We start from the raw sequence: 21,625 nt of genomic DNA, 5'->3' as shown, positions 1-21,625 counted from the left end.
CCGGTTCCGGCGCGGCGGGACGGACTCGGGGGGCTCAGGCGGAATCCGCGGCCTTTATTGAGGCGGGGGAGGGGTCGGGGGGGGGGTCCCATGGCGGGGGCGGCGCCTCCCGGTGGTCCCGGCGCTGGTCCCGGTGCTCGGTGGGGTTCGGGGCTGGTCCCGGTGCTGGGGCTGGTCCCGGTGCGGCGGGCCCGCTTCACGCCTCCTCGTCCTCGTCCCGTTTCTTGTAGTCCTGGATGTGGCCGAGCACCCAGGCGGCGGGCAGGAACACCGAGGCGAACAAGGCGGCCAAGCCCAGCGCGGTGTCCTGAGGGCGCAGCGCCGTTAGAACCGGAGCCGCTCCCGGTTTCCCTCCCGCCCAAGGTCACCCCGCGCCCGCCGCCCCCGCCGCTCCCCGCGGGCTCACCCCGGTGCTCACGGGGCTCTGCGCGGGCCCCCGAGCGGATCCAGCGCGGGGCCGGGCCCGGCCGGGCCGCGGAGCGCAGGAGGGAGCGGGCGCTGAGGGCGAGCAGCGGCATCATGGCGGCGGCAATGGCGCTGCTCTGTGGCGTCACTTCCGGCGCGCGGCGATTACGTTACGTAGAACCGCCCTGTCTGCTAAACCACGCCCCCTTATTAACATAAACCGCAAATTACGCTCGTAGCGCGAAGACTACGCTGCTCATTAGCGTAGCCCCGCCCCAAACACAATTAACGCCTCATTAAAGCTTCTCCATTATTTATTTCATTATTCATTTATCCCGTACAAACAAAACGTCTGAAAAAAAAACAAAAAAAAAAATTAAAAAAAAAAAATTCAGAAAAAAAACAAAAAAAAATGAAAAATTCCCCTCCCACCCCCAAATCCCTGATCTGGGGGGAGGGCGGTTTTTGGGGTGTTTTGGGGGATTTATGGGGTTTTTTTGGGGTGTTTTTGGAGTGTTTGTGGCTGATTTTTGGGGGAGTTTTGGGCTGGTTTTTGGGGTGTTTCTGGCTGATTTTTGGGCTGGTTTTGGGGGGATTTTTGAGGTGTTTTTGGGGTGGTTTTGGTGGGGTCAATGGCAGCATCCAGCACAGGCCCGCCCCCCCCCCCGTTGTGGGGCTCCCCAAATCTGGTGCTCCTGCTCAAGAGGATTTGCGGTGTTTTGGGGTGTTTTTGGGCTGTTTCTGGCTGATTTTGGGGGGGATTTTTGAGCAGTTTTTGGGGGATTTTTGAGCTGGTTTTGGGGGGTTTATGGGGGAATTTTGGGCTGGTTTTTTGGGCAGTTTCTGGGGGATTTTTGGGCTGTTTCTGGCCGATTTTGGGCTGGTTTTGGGCTGTTTTTGAGCAGCTTTTGGGCCATTTTTGGGGGGATTTTTGAGGCTGTTTTTGGGGCAGTTTCTGGGGGATTTTTTGGGGCAGTTTTGGGCAGTTTTTGGGGTGTCAGTGGCAGCAGCCAGCGCAGGGCCCCCCTCCGGGATGGGGCTCCCCGAACCGGGTGCTCCTGCTCAGGATCTCGTAGGAGGAATCGTCCCCGCAGCAGCCGGAGACGCTCGGGGAGGAGGCGTCCACCTCGAACCTGGGGGGGGGAAAAAAAACGGGGTCAGGGGGGGCCCCAAAATCAGCCTGGACCCCCCCAATGGATCCCCAAAATCAGCCTGAACCTCAAATGGATCCCCAACATCAGCCTGAACCCCAAAACTCACCCTGGACCCCCAAATGGAGCCCCAAAATCAGCCTGAACCCCAAAATCAGCCTGAAACCCCAAAACTCAGTCTGGATACCCCAATGGAGCCCCAAAATCAGCCTGAACCCCCAAATGGAGCCCCAAAATCAGCCTGGACCCCAAAACTCAGCCTGGACCCCCAAATGGAGCCCCAACATCAGCCTGAGCCCCAAAACTCAGCCTGGATACCCCAATGGAGCCTCAAAATAGCCTGAACCCCCCCAAAATCAGCCTGGACCCCAAATGGATCCCCAAAATCAGCCTGAACCCCCGAATGGAGCCCCAAAACTCAGCCTGAACCCCAAAACTCAGTCTGGACCCCAAAATTCACCCTGGATCCCCAAATGGAGCCCCAAAATCAGCCCGAACCCCAAAAGTCAGTCGAGACCCCCCAAATTCACCCTGGACCCCAAATCAGCCTGGACCCCAAAACTCAGCCTGAAACCCCCAAAATCAGTCTGAACCCCAAAACTCAATCGGGACCCCCCAAATTTCACCCTGAACCCCCAAATCAGCCTGAACCCCAAAACTCAGTCGGGACCCCCCAAATTCAGTCTGAACCCCAAAACTCACCCTGGACCCCAAATGAGCCCGAGCGCCCCCAGTGTCACCCCCAGGCGGGCAGTGGGGGAGGGGCAGCACCAAAAAGGGCAGGAAATCCCCAAATTTGGGGTCCCCAGGGGGGCCCCGAGCACCCACCTGGGTCTGAGCCCCCGCCCACCGCCAGGGCTGGCACTGTCACTGCTGTCACTGCTGTCACCTCTGTGTCACCGCTGTCACCTCTGTGTCACTGTCACCGCCTGTGTCACCGCCTGTGTCACCTCCCCGAGTCACTGCAACAACAGCACCACGGCACCGGGTCAGCCTGTGTGTCACCCTGTGTGTCACACTGTGTGTCACACTGACACCCTGTGTCACCCTGTGTGTCACCTCTGTGTCACTGCGGTCACCTCTGTGTCACTGTCACTGCTGTGTCACCGCCTGTGTCACCTCCCCGAGTCACTGCAACGACAGCGCGATGGCACCGGCTCAGCCTCTGTGTCACCCTGTGTGTCACCCTGTGTGTCACCCCAGGTCACACTGTCACTGTCACCCTGTGTGTCACCCTGTGTGTCACCCTGTGTCACATTGTCACACTGTCACCTTCTGTGTCACCTCCCCGTGTCACTGCAACGACAGCACGACAGCACCGGCTCACCCTCTGTGTCACCCTGTGTCACACTGTCACCCTGTGTGTCACACTGTGTGTCACACTGTCACTCTCTGTGTCACCTTATGTCACATTGTCACCTCCTGTGTCACCTCCCTGTGTCACTGCAACGACAGCGCGATGGCACCGGGTCACCCTGTGTCACACTGTGTGTCACCCTGACACCCTGTGTCACCCTCTGTGTCACCCTGTCACTGTCACCCTGTGTGTCACCCTGTGTCACACTGTCGCCTTCTGTGTCACATTGTCACTTCCTGTGTGTCACATTGTCACACTGTCACTCCCTGTGTCACTGATGTCACCCTGTGTGTCACCCCAGGGCACGCTGTCACCCTCTGTGTCATCCTGTGTGTCACCCTGTCACTGCCTGTGTCACACTGTCACCCTCTGTGTCACTCCCTGTGTCACTGCAACACCAGGTGTGACACTGTCACCGCTGTCCCCTGTGTGTCACCTCCCTGTGTCCCCCTCTGTGTCCCAGCGTCCCCTCCCCTGGCAGTGCCAGCCCTGTCCCTCTGTCCCCCCCATCCGTCCGTCTGTCCCTCCCCATCCCTCTGCTCCCCCCTGTGTCCCTCTGTCCCCCCCGTGTCCGTCTGTCCGTCCGTCACTCACTGCAGGGCGTCCCTGAAGAACTGCAGCGCTCCGTGGTTGTGCTTGAACACCGTCAGCATCACCTTCTTCATCTGCGTGCTGAAATCATCACCCCAAAACTGCCCCAAAACTGCCCCAATTCACCCCAAAAACTGCCCCAACACCGTCAGCATCACCTTCTTCATCTGCGTGCTGAGAGCCCCAAAAATGGGCTGGGGAGCCCCAAAAACTGCCCCAAAATCACCCCAAAAACTGCCCCAACACCGTCAGCATCACCTTCTTCATCTGCGTGCTGAAATCATCACCCCAAAACTGCCCCAAAACTGCCCCAATTCACCCCAAACCTGCCCCAACACCGTCAGCATCACCTTCTTCATCTGCGTGCTGAAATCATCACCCCAAAAATGGGCTGGGGAACCCCAAAAACTGCCCCAAAACTGCCCCAAAATCACCCCAAAACTGCCCCAATCCACCCCAAAAACTGCCCCAACACCGTCAGCATCACCTTCTTCATCTGCGTGCTGAACCCCAAAATCATCACCCAAAACTGCCCCAATTCACCCCAAAAACTGCCCCAAAATCACCCCAAAACTGCCCTGGGTCACATCACCCCAAACCTGCCCCAATTCACCCCAAAACTGCCCCAAAATCATCCCAAAACCGTCCCTGCTTTCACCCTTAAACTGCCCCACTTCCTCCAAAACCCCCCAAATTCCCCCATATTCCCCTAAACCCCCAATACTTCCCAAACCCCCCATATTCTTCCCAAAACCCCGATATTTTCCCCCAAAAATTCCCCCAGAATTCCCATCTTTTCCCCCAAAAATTCCCCCAAAATTCCCATATTTTCCCCCAAAATTCCCATCTTTTCCCCCAAAAATTCTCCCAAAATTCCCATATTTCCCCCCCAAACCCCCGAATTTCCCAAACCCCCCAGATTTTGCCCCATTTCTCACCTGTTGGCCACGAGCTGCAGGATCTGCAGCAGGAACTTGCCCAGCCCCCGGCGCCGCACGCGGCTCTCCAGCTGCACCTCGTAACTGGGGACCCAAAAACTGAGATATCACCCCAAAATCCCAAAAACTGACAGATATCACCCCAAAACCGACAGACTGCACCCCAAAACTGACAGATATCAACCCAAAAGTGACAGGTATCACCCCAAAACTGACAGATGTCACCCCAAAACTGACAGATATCACCCCAAAATCCCAAAAACTGACAGATATCACCCCAAAATCGACAGATATCACCCCAAAACTGACAGGTATCACCCCAAAATTGACAGATATCACCCCAAAACTGACAGATATCACCCCAAAACTGACAGGTATCACCCCAAAATCCCCAAAAGTGACAGATATCACCCCAAAACCAACAGATATCAACCCAAAACTGACAGGTTTCACCCCAAAACTGACAGATATCACCCCAAAACCGACAGATATCACCCCAAAACTGACAGATATCACCCCAAAACTGACAGATATCACCCCAAAACCGACAAATATCACCCCAAAATCCCCAAAACCGACAGATATCACCCCAAAACTGACAGATATCACCCCAAAACTGACAGATATCACCCCAAAACCGACAAATATCACCCCAAAATCCCCAAAACCGACAGATATCACCCCAAAACTGACAGATATCACCCCAAAACTGACAGGTTTCACCCCAAAACCAACAGATTGCACCCCAAAAACCCAGGATTTCACCCAAAATCCCCAGATTTCACCCCCAAAACCCCAAAATCCCCGGATTTCACCCCAAAAATGTCTCTCACCAGTAGAGCACCTCATCCCCACACTCCAGGTCGAAGCGGAAGCTGCAGAACGCCACCGGCCGGGGAACCCCAAACTGACAGATATCACCCCAGGAACCCCAAAAACCCCAAAATCCCTGAATTTCACCCCAAATCCTCTCTCACCAGTAGAGCACCTCGTCGCCGCCCTCCACATCGAACCGGAAGCTGCAGAACGCCACCGGCCAAGGAACCCCAAAACTCCCAAACTGCCAGATTTCACCCAAAAACCCCCAAAATCCCCGGATTTCACCCCAAAACTGCCAGATTTCACCCCAAAATCTCTGAATTTCACCCCAAAATCCCCGGATTTCACCCCAAATCCTCTCTCACCAGTAGAGCACCTCGTCCCCACACTCCACATCGAACCGGAAGCTGCAGAACGCCACCGGCCGGGGAACCCCAAACTGACAGATTTCACCCCAGGAACCCCAAAACCCCCAGATTTCACCCCAAATCCCCTGTCTCTCACCAGTAGAGCACCTCGTCCCCACACTCCACGTCGAAGCGGAAGCTGCAGAACGCCACCGGCCGGGGAACCCCAAACTGACAGATATCACCCAAAATCCCTGGATTTCACCCCAAATCCCCTGTCTCTCACCAGTAGAGCACCTCGTCCCCGCCCTCCACGTCGAACCGGAAGCTGCAGAACGCCACCGGCTGGGTAACCCCAAACTGACAGATATCACCCCAAAAACCCCCAGATTTCTCTCAGGAATCCCAGATCTGACAGATTTCACCCCAAAATCCCCTCTCACCAGTAGAGCACCTCGTCCCCGCACTCCACGTCGAACCGGAAGCTGCAGAACGCCACCGGCCGCGCCGCCGCCGCCTCGCGGGCCAGCAGGAACCAGGAGCGCTCGTCCCGCAGCTCCGCCCGCTTCTCGCGCTCCTTCCAGCCCCACTCGCTCTGCTCGTACCTGCCCGGGAAACGGGGGGAGAACGGGGTTTGGGGGGAAATTGGGGATTTTGGGGGAAAAAGGGGGATTTGGGGGGAAAATGGGGGTTTTGGGGGAAAAAATGGGGATTTTGGGGGATTTGGGGGGGAAAAATGGGGATTTTGGGGGAAAAATGGGGTTTGGGGCGGAAAAATGGGGATTTTGAGGGGCTTGGAGGGCAAAAAATGGGGGTTTGGAGGGAAAAAAAGGGGATTTGGGGGGGAAAAATGGGGATTTGGGGGAAAAATCCCCAGGGATTTGGGATAAAAATCCACAAGGATTTAGGGAGAAAAACCCAGGGATTTGGGGGAAAAAACCCCAGGGATTTGGGAGAAAAAACCCAGGGATTTAGGGAGGAAAACCCCAGGGATTTGGGGGAAAAAACCCCAGGGATTTGGGAAAAAGATCCCCAAGGATTTGGGGAGGAAAACCCAGGGATTTGTGGGTAAAATCCCCAGGGATTTATGGAGGAAAACCCAGGGATTTAGGGGGAAAATCCGCGGGGATTTAGGGGGGAAAATTCCCAGGGATTTGGGGGAAAAATCCCCAGGGATTTGGGGGAAAAAGTTCCTGGGGATTGGAGGGAAATCCCGGCCGAAATCGAGCCGGGAAATGAAAATCACCGGGAAAAGGAAAAAGCGAAATTGGGGATTTTGGGGCAGGACAATCCCTCAGGGCAGGAAAGCCGGGGGCGCTCACAGGCTCTGCATGTTGGCCTTGGTCAGCTCAAAGGCCCAGTCCAGCGTGGGCGGCTCCAGAACGGACACCCGGCAGCACTCGATGGACACGTCCAGCCTGCGGACAGACAGACGGACAGACAGACACCGGGTTAGGGACACGTCCAGCCTGCGGACAGACAGACGGACAGACAGACGGACACGGGGTTAGGGACATGTCCAGCCTGCGGACAGACAGACGGACAGACAGACACTGGGTTAGGGGCACTCGATGGACACGTCCAGCCTGCGGACAGACAGACGGACACCGGGTTAGGGGCACTTGATGGACATGTCCAGCCTGCGGACAGACAGACGGACAGACAGACACTGGGTTAGGGGCACTCGATGGACACGTCCAGCCTGCGGACAGACAGACGGACACCGGGTTAGGGGCACTTGATGGACATGTCCAGCCTGAGGACAGACGGACACTGGATTAGGGGCACGTCCAGCCTGCGGACAGACAGACGGACACCCGGCAGCACTCGATGGACACGTCCAGCCTGCGGACAGACAGACGGACAGACGGACACCGGGTTAGGGACACGTCCAGCCTGCGGACAGACAGACGGACACCGGGTTAGGGACACTCGATGGACACGTCCAGCCTGCGGACAGACAGACGGACAGACAGACACCGGGTTAGGGACACGTCCAGCCTGCGGACAGACAGACGGACACGGGGTTAGGGACACGTCCAGCCTGCGGACAGACAGACGGACACCGGGGCGAGGGGACACTGTGGGGACACTCGATGGACACATCCAGCCTGAAGACAGATGGACACTCATGTGGGCACTCACCCGTTCCTGTCGTACTTTTTGAACACCGGGAAGGCCTCGAGGGGATCCCGGAGCTGCAACAGAGCAGAGAGGGGCAGGAGGGCACTGCCAGGGCTGGCACAGGGCTGGCACAGGGCGGGCACATGATGGGCACAGGGCACTGCCAGGGCACTGCCAGGGCAGGCACAGGGCGGGCACAGGGCACTGCCAGGGCACTGCCAGGGCCGGCACAGGGCGGGCACAGGGCACTGCCAGGGCTGGCACAGGGCTGGCACAGGGCACTGCCAGGGCCGGCACAGGGCGGGCACAGGGCACTGCCAGGGCACTGCCAGGGCCGGCACAGGGCAGGCACAGGGCACTGCCAGGGCTGGCACAGGGCTGGCACAGGGCCATGCCAGGGACCTGGGCACTGCCAGAGCTGTGCCTCTGCCCATTCTAGGGCTGTGCCCAGTTCCTGGGCCGTTCCCATGCCCAGTTCCCAATGCCCATGCCCGGTTCCCGTGCCCAGTTCCTGATGCCCTGCCTGGTTCCCATGCCCGATGCCCATGCCCGGTTCCTATGCCCGGTTGCTGTGCCTGGTTCCCATGCCCGGTTGCCGTGCCCGGTTCCCGTGCCCGGTTCCCGATGCCCATGCCCGGTTCCTGATGCCCAGTTCCCGTGCCTGGTTCCCGTGCCCGGTTGCCGTGCCCGGTTGCCGATGCCCATGCCCGGTTCCCGTGCCCGGTTGCCATGCCCATGCCCGGTTCCCATGCCCGGTTGCCGTGCCCCGCTCACCTTGTTGGCCGCCTCCACCTTGGCACACACGGCTGCCATGGCCGCGCGCTCCTCCAGCCGCCGCTGCTTCTTCTCCTTGGCCCGGCCCGACTTCCTCTGCGGAGAGGGCAACGCTGAGAGGGCACCGAGGGGGCACCAAAACAGCCGGGACGGGCACCAAGGGGGCACCAAAACAGCCGGGACTGGCACCAAAACGGCACCAAAACACCCGGGACGGGCACCAAAACAGCCGGGATGGGCACCAAAACAGCCGCGATTGGCACCAAAGCGGCACCACAACACCGGGGATGGGCACCAAAACAGCCGGGATGGGCACCAAGGGAGCACCAAAACACCCGGGATGGCACCAAAACAGCCGGGATGGGCACCACAACAGCCGGGACGGGCACCAAAACAGCCGCGATTGGCACCAAAACAGCCGCGATTGGCACCAAAACGGCACCAAAACACCCGGGACGGGCACCAAAACAGCCGGGATGGGCACCGAGGGGGCACCAAAACAGCTGGGACTGGCACCAAAACGGCACCAAAACACCCGGGACGGGCACCAGAACGGCACCAAAACACCGGGATGGGCACCAAGGGGGCACCAAAACAGCCGGGACTGGCACCAAAACACCCGGGATGGGCACCAAAGTGGCACCAAAACACCCGCGATGGGCACCAAAACAGCCGGGATGGGCACCAAAGTGGCACCAAAACAGCCGGGATTGGCACCAAAACGGCACCAAAAGGAGCTGATTGGCACCAAAACAACAGGGACTGGCACAAAATTGGTACCGAAACACTGAGAACTGGCACCAAACTGGCACCAAAGCACTGAGAGTTGGCACCAAAAGGACGAGATTGGCACCAAATTGGCACCAAAACATCCGGGATTGGCACCAAAACACCAGAGATTGGCACCAAAAAGAGAGGACTGGCACCAAAAGCTGGAGATTGGCACTAAACAGGGATTGGCACCAAACTGGCACCAAAAGGAGGAGATTGGCACCAATTTCCCCCCAAAACCTTGAGGAAATCAAAGGTTTTAGGGATAAAATCCCTGTTACATTTTTAGCATCCCCATTGCTGCACTTTGAAGGGGTTTTGCCCCAAAATTTTGGGAAAAAAGGGTTTTAAGGATAAAATCAGCGCTCGGTTTTTAGTCAGTGTTGGTGATTGAAAAGGTTTTGCCCCAAAATCTTGGGGGTTTTAGGTGGGACAAGGAGGTGACAGCAGCACCCATGGAGTGGCTTTCCCCAAAATTGAGGAGATTTGTACTAAAAATGTGCCCGATTGCACCCAAAATGTGCCCGATTGCACCCAAAATGTGCCCGATTGCACCCAAAATGAAAGATCCTGCTGGGATCCCTCCAAATCTCCACAGAGGGACGGGGATTCCTGAGTTCAGCACCAAAAATGGAGTGAAACGAACTCAAAACCAAAGATTTGACAGGAAAAGCAGCGGGATGGGGACGGGGACAGGGTAAACACCCCTCAAAAATCACATTTCTCAGTGGGTTTGGGGGGAATTCGAGTGGTTTTGGGGATGGAGCAGCCACCACCTGCTGCTGGCTGGGATGTGGATGCTAAAATTGCTACTTTAGGGTCATTTTGAGGGGAAAATGTGGAAATTTTCCAGCAGGGTTGGATGGGACATGATGTGAAGCGTCTGGGGAATCAGAGCCCCAAATTCCCCTTAAATCCTCGCTAGTCCTGAACAACTCTCTTTACACAGCCCCAAATCGTCTTTAATGGCCCCAAATTCGCTCCGAAAATCCCACACTTGACCGTGGGAACCTCAAATTCTCGCAAAAGGTTCAAAAAACCTTCACAGTAAGCGGCAAGAGCCTCCGATAATCCCAATTTTCTCACAGCAGCACCCAGACCGCTCGCAGAGTCACAAGCAGCCCCAAATGACCTCAAACAACCCCAAAAACTCACGGAAAGTCCCAAATCTCCACACAGGAGCCCCCAATCCCCTCACGGTAGCCCTGTAGCATCCTAAGGAGTCTCCTCATGCTCTGGGACGGTCCCAAACGCCCTCACGGAACCCCCGTGAGGCCTCGCTGTGACCTCCCAGCCCCTCAGACGACCCCAAATTCCCTCACGGAACTCCCGCGTCCCCTCGCGGTGACCCCTCCGCCCGTTCGGCGGGCCCCCAATCCGCTCAGCGGCGCCTCGCAGGCCCCACCCCCGCTCTGTTTCCCCTCAGGCCGAGCCCCCCCGGGCGCGGCGCGGCCCCGCTCACCCCCATAATGGCGGCGCCGGCGGCTCCTCACGGCGCGGGGGGCGCGGAGGATCTGAGGGGGCACGCGCGGGGGGCGCGCTATTTATAAGGGGGGGGGAAAGGGGGCGGAGCGCCGAGCGCGCGAGCCGGCGGCCAATGCGCCTGCGCGATGGGAGAAAGGGGCGGGGTCATGGGGCGGTGGCGAGGGCGGGACCGCCGCGCGTGCGCGGAAGGGGAGCGGGAAGGGCGGGGAGGAGCAGCGCGTGGCGGCGGCGCGGGGCGCGAAGGAAGCTCGGCCCTGATTGGCTGAGAGCAGAAAGGGCGGGAGCGCGGGAGGCCACGCCCGGTGCGCTGAGGGGAGCGCGGCCGCCATTGTGGGAGCGAGGGTCCGGAGAGGCCGGCACGGCCCTAAACGGGCACCACAAACCCAGTACGGTCCCACAGAGTCCGGTATGGCCCTAAACGGGCACCACAAACCCAGTACGGCTCCACAGAGTCCGGTACGGCCCTAAACCGGCCCTATAGACCCGGTACGGTCCCACAGAGCTCGGTACGGCCCTAAACCAGCCCTACAGACCCTGTACAGCCCTAAAGCGGACCCACAGACCCGGTATGGCCATAATGGACTGACAGACTCCAGTTTGCCACACACACGTGCCCCATAAGCCAGCCCTACAGCCTGGCCCCATGGCCCTGACTTAGAGGTCTCACCCCACCCCATAGCGCTGCCCCACAGCTCTGATCCAGCCCCAAACCCTCCCGCAATGGGGTCACCCCACAGGAGCCAGCGGGGCACCCCCAGAGGGAAGGAGGTGATGGGGGATGTGGGGCAGCCCCACAGAGTGCGATGGAGGTGGGGGTCCCCATGCGCCCCCAGACCCACATGGGGACAGATCCCACATACAGACCCACAGGGGGACAGACCCCAGACCCATATGGGGACAGACTCCAGATCCATGTGGGGACAGACCCCACTCCCACAGAGTGTGATGGAGGGGGGGATGCCCATGGACCCTCAGACCCACAGAGGGACAGACCCCTGATCTATGTGGGGACAGACCCCAGACCTAAATAGGGACAGATCCTACACAGGGACAGACCCCAGCCCCACATGGGGACAGATCCCAAATCCATGTGGGGACAGCCCCTCACAGGGACAGACCCCAGACCCTCACAGGGACAGACCCCAGACCCATGTGGGGACAGACCCCAGCCCCACATGGGGACAGCCCCAAACAGGGACAGACCCCAGACCCTCCTGACCCCCCCATCCCCTTTATCCCCCGCTGCCCCCGGCCCTTTATCCCCCCAGTCCCCTCGGTCCCTCCGGTTCCCCCAATTCCCCCGATCCCCCCATTCCCTCCCGGTCCCCCCCAGTCCCCCCGACCTCCCCCATCCCCTTTATTCCCCCCTTTCCCCGATCCCTCCCGGTTCCCGGTTCCCCGCGGCCCGCGGAGGGGTACGGGGGGCGGCGGGGCCGTGCTGAGGCCGCGGAGCTGGAACTACTTTAGCACCGGGAGGCGGCGGCAGCGGCCGCGGGCGCTTTGTGCGGGCTCGGGACCCCCGGCAGGACCCACCCCCCAGCACCGGGACCCCTCCCCGGGAACCCCCCCCCCGGTTCTGCCCCGCTCCTACCGGGGGAGGGACCCTCGGGTCCGCCCCGCATCCTCCTCCCCCCGCCCCATTCCCACGCCCCCTCCCCAAATCCCCGCGCTCAGCTCGGGGGCAGTTTGGTGAGGGGGGGGGGGGCACCGGGGCTGAGCCCCCTCCCCGTGCGGGACCCCCGGGGGGCTCGGGGGGCTGCGGGCGATGCCGGCGGTGATGGAGAAGCCCTCGGGGATCCTGTCCCGCAGCCGCGCCAAGGCGGGCGGGGGCGCACCGGGACCCCCCCACTCCGAGGACGAGGCCAGCGAGGACGAGCACGGCCACGGTGAGTGACCCCCCACCCCCAAAATTAAATTTAAAATTTAATTTAATTTAATTTAATAAATTAAACCTGCGACCCCCCCCACCCCCAGGACACCCCCACCCCAATAACCCCCCCCAGGGATGTCCGGTGTTAATTTGGGGAGGGGGCAGCACCGCTGGCGCCCCCCGGGGTTGGGATGGGTGGGGGGCACACACGGGGACATTGGGGGGGGGGGAACAAAGCCCCGTCCCCATTGTCCCCGGGCGCCCGCGTGTGCGCGGCCACAGCTTTGTTCTGTGGCGCTGGGGAGGGGGCTCGGCCGCGACCCCCCGCGGCCCCCCGGGAGTGAGGAGGGGTCGGTGCGGCCCCCCCGGTGACCCCCGGTGACCCCACAGACAGCATGATCCGCGTGGGCGCCGATTACCAGGCGGTGATTCCCGACTGCAAACCAGGTACGGAGATTTGGGGAGGGGTCTGGGGGGGGTCAGGGTGGGGGGGGGTTTGGGGGTGTCCCCCCCCCCACACACACCCTGAGACCCCCCCCCCTCATTGTGCCCCCTCCCCAGAGAGCCCCGCTCGCTACAGCAACAAGGAGCTCAAGGGGATGCTGGTGTGGGCCCCCAACCACTGCGTGTCCGACGCCAAACGTGAGACCCCCGACCCACCACGGGGTACCCCTGTGTGGGAGGGGGGGGATCGGGGGGAGCACCCACCCCCTGGTACCCCCTGGTACCCCCAAACCCATCCTGGTATACCCCAAACCCTCCTGGTACCCCCCCAAACCCCTCCTGATACACCCCAACCCCACCTGGTACCCCCCAAACCCATCCTGATACACCCCAACCCCTTCTTTATGCCCCCAACCCCTCCTGGTACCCCCCCAACCCCTCCTTTATGCCCCCCAACCCCTCCTTTACCCCATCAATCTCCCTTTTGCCCCCCTCCAACCATCCCAAACCCCCTTTTTACCCTCTTAACTCTTCCTTTGCCCCCCAAATCCCCTCTCCTTCCCCTGTAACCCCCCCAAAACCCCCCCTGACCCCCCAAAACGCCCCCCCCCCCCAGTGGACAGGGTACATCGCCATGGCCAAGGACAAGCACGGCTACAACATCGAGCAGGTACCGAGCCCCCAGACCCCCCAAATATCCCCCTGACCCCCCAAATCCCCTCCTGACCCCCCAAATACCCCCCTGACCCCCCCAAATGCCCTCCTGACCCCCCCAAATCCCCCAGACCCCCCCAAATCCCCCCCTGACCCCCCAAATACCCCCTGACCCACCTGGGGTGCCCCTAAATCTCCTCCTGACCCCCCCCAAATGCCCTCCTGACCTCCCAAATCCCCCCCTGACCCCCAAATCCCCCCCTGACCCCCCAAATACCCCTGAGCCCCCAAATCCCTCTTGACTCCCCCAAATCCTCCTGAGCCCCCGAAATCCCCTCCTGACCCCCCCAAATCCCTCCTGACCCCCTCAGATGCCCCCCTGACCCCCCGAAATCCCCCCCAGACCCCCCAAATCCCCTCCTGACCCACCTGGGGTGGCCCCTAAATCTCCTCCTGACCCCCCAAATCACCCCCTGACCTCCCAAATCCCCTCCTGACCCCCCCAAATCCCCTCTTGACTCCCCCAAAATCCCCCCCTGACCCCCCAAATCCCCCCAGACCCCCGCTAACTCCCCTCCTGACCCCCCAAATCCACCCCCTGACCCCCCAACTCCCCTGGCACCGTGCCAGGCGCTGGGCATGCTGCTGTGGCACAAACACGACGTGGAGAAGTCCCTGGCTGACCTGGCCAACTTCACCCCGTTCCCGGACGAGTGGACGGTGGAGGACAAGGTGCTGTTCGAGCAGGCCTTCAGCCTGCCACGGCAAGAGCTTCGCCCGCATCCAGCAGATGGTGAGGGGCAGAGGGACCCCCAAAACCCCAAAAACCCCAAAAAACCCATGGGGAGGGAAAATGGGGTCAGAGCTGCCACGGCAAGAGCTTCGCCCGCATCCAGCAGATGGTGAGGGCCAAAGGGACCCCAAAACCCCAAAACCCCAAAGGGACCCCAAAACCCCGTGGGGAGGGGAAAATGGGGTCAGAGCTGCCACGGCAAGAGCTTCACCCGCATCCAGCAGATGGTGGGACCCCAAAAAGGGACCCCAAAACCCAAAGGGAGCCCAAAACCCCAAATGGGACCCCAAAACCCCAAAAACCCCAAATGGACCCCAAAAACCCCAAATGGAGCCCAAAAACCCCAAATGGGACCCCAAAAGGGACCCCAAAAAGGGACCCCAAAACCCCAAAGGGAGCCCAAAGCCCCAAATGGGACCCAAAACCCCAAAGGGAGCCCAAAAACCCCAAATGGGACCCCAAAAACCCCGTGTGGAGGGGACAATGGGTCAGAGCTGCCACGGCAAGAGCTTCGCCCGCATCAGGAGATGGTGAGGGGCAAAGGGACCCCAAAACCCAAAAACCCCAAATGGGAGCCCAAAAACCTCAATGGGAGCCCAAAACCCCGTGGGGAGCGGAAAATGAGGTCAGAGCTGCCACGGCAAGAGAGGGGAAAATGAGGTCAGAGCTGCCACGGCAAGAGCTTCGCCCGCATCCAGCAGATGGTGGGACCCGAAAAGGGACCCCAAAACCCCAAATGGGAGCCCAAAACCCCAAATGGGAGCCCAAAAACCCCAGAGGGACCCCAAAAACCCCAAATGAGAGCCCAAAAAACCCCAAATGGGAGCCCAAAAACCACAAAAGGGACCCCAAAAGGGACCCAAAACCCCAAAAGAGACCTCAATGGGACCCCAAATAGGACTCCAAAACCCAAATGGGACCCAAAGGGACCCCAAAAACCCCAAATGGGACCCCAGAAACCCCAAATGGGGCCCCAAAAATCCCCAAATGGGAGCCCAAAGGGACCCCAAATGGGAGCCCAAAAACCCCATAAGAGACCTCAATTGGACCCCAAATGGGTCCCAAAAAGGACCCCAAAGGGACCCAAAAGGGACTTCAAAGGGACCCCAAAACGAATCTCAAAAACCCCAAAAGGACCCCAGAAGGGACCCTAAAGAGACCCCAAAAGGGACCCCAAGACCCCCCTGGGGAGGGGCAATGGGGGCAGAACCCCCTCACTCAGCAGGGTTGGATCCAGCCCAACCAGGGAATTTTTGGGGCTGTTCTTTGTGGTTTTGGGCTGTTTGTTTTTATTTTTGGGGCTGGTTTCTGATGTTTTGGGGGATTTTGGGGTTTTTGGAAGGTGCTATTGCTCCCCCAGGGAGGTTTGGGGGGTCTGGGGGGTCACAGGACCCTCTTGGAGATAAGGGGGTGCCACCCCCCCCCCAGCAAATGGTACATCCCACCCTCTGCTGTCCCCCCCCCCCTTCACCCCCACCAGGTGGTACCTCCCGCCCAATTTTGGGGTTTCTCTGCTGATTTTGGGGCTCCTGCCCCCTCAATCTTTAGGATTTCTTTGCCGTTTCCTCCTTTGTCATTTCTAGACCTTCCTGCTGCTCCATTTTTACGGGTTTTCCCCATTTTTGTGCGGGATTTCAGGGCTCTTCCTGCACTTTCTCCCCCTCATTTATAGCGGTGACTCCTTCCTTTATTTCTCACCCCATCCCTGAGACCAAATCACCCCAAAACCGCCCCAAACCCTCTCCAAACCCCCCCAAACCCCCCTAAATCCCCCCAAACCCCCCGTGTGTGCCCCAGCTCCCCGACAAGCTGATCCCCAGCCTGGTCAAGTACTATTACTCGTGGAAGAAGACCCGGTCCCGCACCAGCGTCATGGACCGGCAGCGCGGCGGCTGCTGGGGCGGCGCGACCGCGACGACAGGTACGGGGCGCCCCAAAACGGGCCCAGAACCTCCCAAAAGTTCCCCAAAAACCTCCCCAAAATGTCCACAAAACCTCCCCAAAACCTCTCCTAAAACTTGCCAGAATCCGCCCCAAAAATCTTCCTGAAACCTCCCCAGAATCCACCCTGAGCCTCTCAAAATCTCCCCCAAAACCTCCCCAAAAACCTTCCTAAAACTTCCCTAAACCTCCCCAAAACCTCCCAAAAACCTCCCCAAAACCTTCCCAAAACCTCCCCTAAAACTTTCCAAAATCCACCCCAAAAACTTTCATAAAACCTCCCCAAAATCCACACAAAATCTCTCCAAAAACATTCCTAAAACTTTCTTAAATCTACCCCAAAAACCCCAAAATCCACCCTGAACCCCCCAAAACCCCAAAATCCCACCCTGAACCCCCAAAACCCCAAACCCTGCTCCCCCAGCAATGACGACACCGACGAGCACCGACCGAGCCCCGAGGGGGACCTGGAGCCTGCGGACCCCAAAAAAGAGGTTGGGGGGCACAGGGGGGGATTTTGGGGATTTTGGGGGCTCAGGGGGGGATTTGGGGGGCACAGGGGGGTTTGTGGTGCTCGGGCAGTCACAGGGTGAATTTGGGGGGTGGGTTTCAAGGGTGGGGTGAGGAAAAGGGGAAACCCCCCCAAAATGGGCCAGACCCCCCCAAAATGGGGGTGAATCCCTAAAGATAAGGAGGGAGGAGAAACTAAGATGGAGTGGGACCCCCAAAATTTGGGGGAATCCTTGGGAATGGGGGAAACCCCTAAAAACAACGCGGGGGAGCTGAGGGTGGGTCTGGAGACCCCAAAAATTGGGGGAAAACCCCCCAAAATTGGGGAAATAAAATACCGCAAAAATGGGCAGAGGTGGCGCCCCCTCCTGGCGGGGTGGGGGAGAGCAGCGGCCGGGCCGGAACGTACCAAGTTCAAGCTGGGGGGGGGGGGAGGTGAATTCTCAGGGGGTTTCCCCCAGCCGTAACCAATTCAATCCCGGAGCTAATTAACAAATGTGCCTAATTAACGCCTCGCCAGCCGTGCCTGGCCAAGGCGGGCCCGCGCAAGGAGCCGCAGTACCGGCACCACCCCCCGGCGCGGCAGCGGCGCCGCCCCCCCCGCGGGATGCGCCTGAGCCGCGAGGACGTGGCCGAGGTGACGGCGAACCCCGACCTGGGCGCGCGGGCCCTGCGCCAGCTCGACTGCCAGCTGGTGGCGCTCAAACGGCAGGTGGGCACCCCCGGGGGGGGCCCGAAATCCTGCTCTGAGCCCCCTCCCAGTCCCCAATCCATGTCCAGGGCACCCCAAATCCACCCGAAATCCTGCTCTGAGCCCCCTCCCCAAACAATCCCTGATCCATCCCCGATCCATCCCTGGGACACCCCGAAATCCTGCTCTGAGCCCCCTCCCCAGTCCCTGATCCATCCCCGGGACACCCCAGACACACCCAAAACCCTCCTGGGGACCCCTCCCCAATCCCTGATCCATCCCGGGGACACCCCGAAATCCTGCTCTGAGCCCCCTCCCCAATCCCTGATCCATCCCCAGGGACACCCGAAACCCTGCTCTGAGCCCCCTCCCCAGCCAATCCCTGATCCATCCTGAGGATACCCCAAACACACCCCGAAATCCTGCTCTGAGCCCCCTCCCCAGTCCCTGATCCATCCCGGGGACACCCCGAAATCCTGCTCTGAGCCCCCTCCCCAACCAATCCATGTCCAGGGCACCCCTGGGGGGCACCCCGAAACCCTGCTCTGAGCCCCCTCCCCAGCCAATGCCTGATCCATCCCCGGGACACCCCAGACACACCCCGAAATCCTGCTCTGAGCCCCCTCCCCAGCCAATCCCTGATCCATCCCCGGGACACCCCGAAATCCTGCTCTGAGCCCCCTCCCCAATCCTGATCCATCCAGGGACACCCCAAAATCCACCCCAAACTCCTCCTCTGAGCCCCCTCCCCAAACAATCCCTGATCCATCCCTGGGACACACAAACACACCCCGAAATCCTGCTCTGAGCCCCCTCCCCAATCCCTGATCCATCCCCGGGGGGCACCCCGAAATCCTGCTCTGAGCCCCCTCCCCAATCCCTGATCCATCCCCGATCCATCCCCGGGACACCCCGAAATCCTGCTCTGAGCCCCCTCCCCAATCCCAATCCATGTCCAGGGCACCCCCGGGGGGCACCCCGAAATCCTGCTCTGAGCCCCCTCCCAGCCAATCCCTGACCCATCCCGGGGACACCCCAAACACACCCCAAAACCCCCCTGGGGACCCCTCCCCAATCCCGATCCATCCCTGGGACACCCCAAAATCCTCCTCTGAGCCCCCTCCCCAGTCCCTGATCCATCCCGGGGACACCCCAAACACACCCGAAATCCTGCTCTGAGCCCCCTCCCCAAACAATCCTGATCCATCCTGGGACACCCCAAACACACCCCGAACTCCTCCTCTGAGCCCCCTCCCCAGTCCCCAATCCATGTCCAGGGCACCCCTGGGGGGCACCCGAAATCCTGCTCTGAGCCCCCTCCCCAGCCAATGCCTGATCCATCCCCAGGGGCGCCCCAAACTCCTCCTCTGAGCCCCCTCCCCAACCAATCCCTGATCCATCCCTGGGACACCCCAAACACACCCCGAACTCCTCCTCTGAGCCCCCTCCCCAGTCCCCAATCCATGTCCAGGGCACCCCAAATCCACCTCAAAACCCCCCTGTGAGCCCCCTCCCCAATCCCCGATCAATCCCTGATCCATCCCTGATCAATCCCCAATCGATCCCCAATCAATCCCCAATCCATCCCTGATCAATCCCAATTGATCCCCAATCGATCCCCAATCGATCCCCGAACCATCCCGATCAATCCCCAATCGATCCCCGATCGATCCCCGATCAATCCCTGATCCATCCCCGATCAATCCCCAATCGATCCCCGATCGATCCCCGATCAATCCCTGATCCATCCCCGATCAATCCCAATCGATCCCCGATCGATCCCCAATCAATCCCTGATCCATCCCCGATCAATCCCCGATCATCCCCGATCCATCCCCAATCCATCCCCGATCAATCCCCAATCCATCCCCAATCCATCCCCGATCAATCCCCAATCAATCCCTGATCCATCCCTGATCAATCCCCAATCGATCCCCGATCGATCCCCAATCAATCCTCGATCAATCCCCGATCAATCCCCGATCAATCCCTGATCAATCCCCGCAGGTTCAGCGCATCAAGCAGATCAACAGCGGCCTCAGGCAGGCGCTGGACGGGGGCCTGGAGGGGCTGCGGCCGCCTGAGGTGGGTCCTGTGAGCCCCCCGGTGTCCCCTGTGAGCCCCCTGTGAGCCCCCCGGTGTCCCCTGTGAGCCCCCGGTGTCCCCCCGGTGTCCCCTCAGTGTCCCCCGGTGTCCCCCCGGTGTCCCCGCGGTGTCACAGCCCCTCCCGGCTGTGTCCCCTCCAATCCCCCCCAAATCCCCTCACCCCAACACAGGGTCACAGCAAATTCAGCTCGCGCTGGACCACGGACGAGCAGCTGCTGGTGGTGCAGGGTGAGTGCTGCCCTCGTTAGCGTAATTAGCCTCGTTAGCGTAATTAGCCTCGTTAGCTGCCTGTCTGTCCCTCACTGTCCGTGTGTCCGACCCTCACTGTCTGTCCGTGTGTCTGTCCCTCACTCTCACTGTCTGTGTGTCCCTCTCTGTCCCTGTGTCCCTCACTGTCCGTGTGTCCATCCCTCACTGTCCCTCACTGTCCGTGTGTCCGTCCCTCACCGTGTGTCTGTGTGTCCGTTCCTCACTGTCTGTCCGTGTGTCCGTCCCTCACTCTCACTGTCCGTGTGTCTCTCTCTGTCGCTGTGTCCGTCCCTCTCTGTCCCTCACCGTCCGTCTGTCCGTCCCTCACTGTCTCTGTCGGTGTGTCTGTCCCTCTCTGTCCCTCACCGTCCGTGTGTCCATCCCTTACTGTCTGTCCGTGTGTCCGTCCCTCACTGTCCCTGTGTCCGTGTGTCCCTCACCGTCCGTCCGTCCGTCCCTGGCAGCCCTGCGCCGTTACGGCCGCGATTTCCGGCGGTGGCGGCCGTGCTGGGGAACAAGACGGCGGCGCAGGTTCGGAGCTTCGTGCTGGGCCCGCGGCGGCGCCCGGGCTGGAGCGGCTCCTGCAGCGGGGCCGGGGCCGGGGGAGCCCCCCGGGGAGGAGGAGGAGGAGGAGGAGGAGGTGAGGAAGGGCCGGGGTGGGGACGGGGGGGGTCTGAGATGGGAACTGGTCCCAGTCCCTGCTCCCAGTGCCGGGGGGGCCTGGACTGGGCGGTGCAGTGACCCTGCCCCAATCAATTCATATCCATCAGTCAATCAATCAATCAACCAATCAATCAATCAATCAACCAATTACACCCCAATCAATTAATCAATCCACCCCAATCAATTAATCAATCAATCAATCAATCTACCCTAATCCATCCATCATCCATCCATCCATCCATCCATCCATCATCCATCCATCCATCATCCATCCATCATCCATCCATCATCCATCCATCCCCATCCATCATCCATCCATCCATCATCCATCCATCCATCCATCCATCCCAATGAATCAATCAGTCAATCAATCAACCAATTACACCCCAGTCAATCAATGGCCATACCTACACCACACCACAGCCCCGCCCACTCCCTGCCCCGCCCACCCAGCCCCGCCTCTCTCTCCACAGGTGCAGATCACCGGCGTTTCCCGCCCGGCCCCGCCCCCGCCGCCCTCCTCGGCCCCTCCCCCGGGCGCGGCCCCGCCCCCCTCGCGCCCGCCTGCCCCGCCCCCTCTGCTGCGCCCGGCCCCGCCCCGGCCCCGCCCCCCGCGCTCCCGCGGCCACCGCCCCCCCTCCAGCCCGGCCGGGCCCCGCCCCCGCTGCTCCGCCCTGGCCACGCCCCCGCCGCCAGGCCACGCCCCCCGGCTGCTGGCCACGCCCCGCCCCGCTGAGCGCCCCCTGCTGGGCCGGAGGGACCGGGGGTTGGGGGGGGTCCCAGGGGGTTCTGGGGGGTCCCAGTTTGCAATAAAGGTATTTTAGTACAGAGGCTGCGCGTGCTGCGGCACTGGGAGTGCTGGGAGGGACTGGTTTGGACTGGGAGCACTGGGGTGCACTGGGAGCAATGGTTTAGACTGGGAGCACTGGTTCGTACTGGATC

General features: G+C 60.4%; 2 protein-coding genes across 10 annotated transcripts; one reads left to right on the top strand and one right to left on the bottom strand.

The window, feature by feature from the left end:
- Window positions 1-34: 34 nt before the first annotated feature.
- Window positions 35-10,873, bottom strand: NAA40 (N-alpha-acetyltransferase 40, NatD catalytic subunit). 9 transcript variants are annotated; one of them, XR_012577606.1, is made up of 10 exons: window positions 10,740-10,873; window positions 8,507-8,602; window positions 7,754-7,806; window positions 6,931-7,026; window positions 6,052-6,213; window positions 4,443-4,526; window positions 3,508-3,585; window positions 2,616-2,687; window positions 2,385-2,465; window positions 1,393-1,538 (listed from the first exon to the last, which is right to left on the bottom strand). XR_012577606.1 is itself a non-coding variant. In XM_074531093.1 (8 exons), exons 1-8 carry the CDS (start codon window positions 10,743-10,745, stop codon window positions 736-738), a joined length of 597 nt encoding a protein of 198 aa, XP_074387194.1. In that variant the 5' UTR covers window positions 10,746-10,873; the 3' UTR covers window positions 715-735. The 9 variants fall into 9 exon arrangements, 3 of the variants coding, with proteins under 3 accessions (XP_074387194.1, XP_074387192.1, XP_074387193.1); XR_012577608.1 differs by having other exon boundaries at window positions 2,385-2,506; window positions 2,664-2,687; XR_012577607.1 differs by having other exon boundaries at window positions 2,385-2,485; window positions 2,667-2,687.
- A 1,315-nt stretch (window positions 10,874-12,188) lies between these two features.
- Window positions 12,189-21,509, top strand: LOC141726356 (REST corepressor 2-like). Its single transcript, XM_074531154.1, is given in 15 exon segments — window positions 12,189-12,648; window positions 13,023-13,079; window positions 13,194-13,274; window positions 13,700-13,746; window positions 14,361-14,489; window positions 14,491-14,523; window positions 16,321-16,405; window positions 16,408-16,444; window positions 16,889-16,958; window positions 17,495-17,686; window positions 19,673-19,750; window positions 19,942-19,999; window positions 20,485-20,508; window positions 20,511-20,660; window positions 21,157-21,509. Coding segments are annotated over 15 exon segments (1,425 nt in total). The 5' UTR covers window positions 12,189-12,527; the 3' UTR covers window positions 21,420-21,509.
- Window positions 21,510-21,625: the final 116 nt, after the last annotated feature.

The sequence above is a fragment of the Zonotrichia albicollis genome, chromosome 34 (genome assembly GCF_047830755.1).
Source record: "Zonotrichia albicollis isolate bZonAlb1 chromosome 34, bZonAlb1.hap1, whole genome shotgun sequence".
Classification (NCBI taxonomy): Eukaryota; Metazoa; Chordata; class Aves; order Passeriformes; family Passerellidae; genus Zonotrichia; species Zonotrichia albicollis.
The sequence above is the reverse complement of the archived record's forward strand: the minus strand, read 5'-3'. Positions and strand labels throughout refer to the sequence as shown.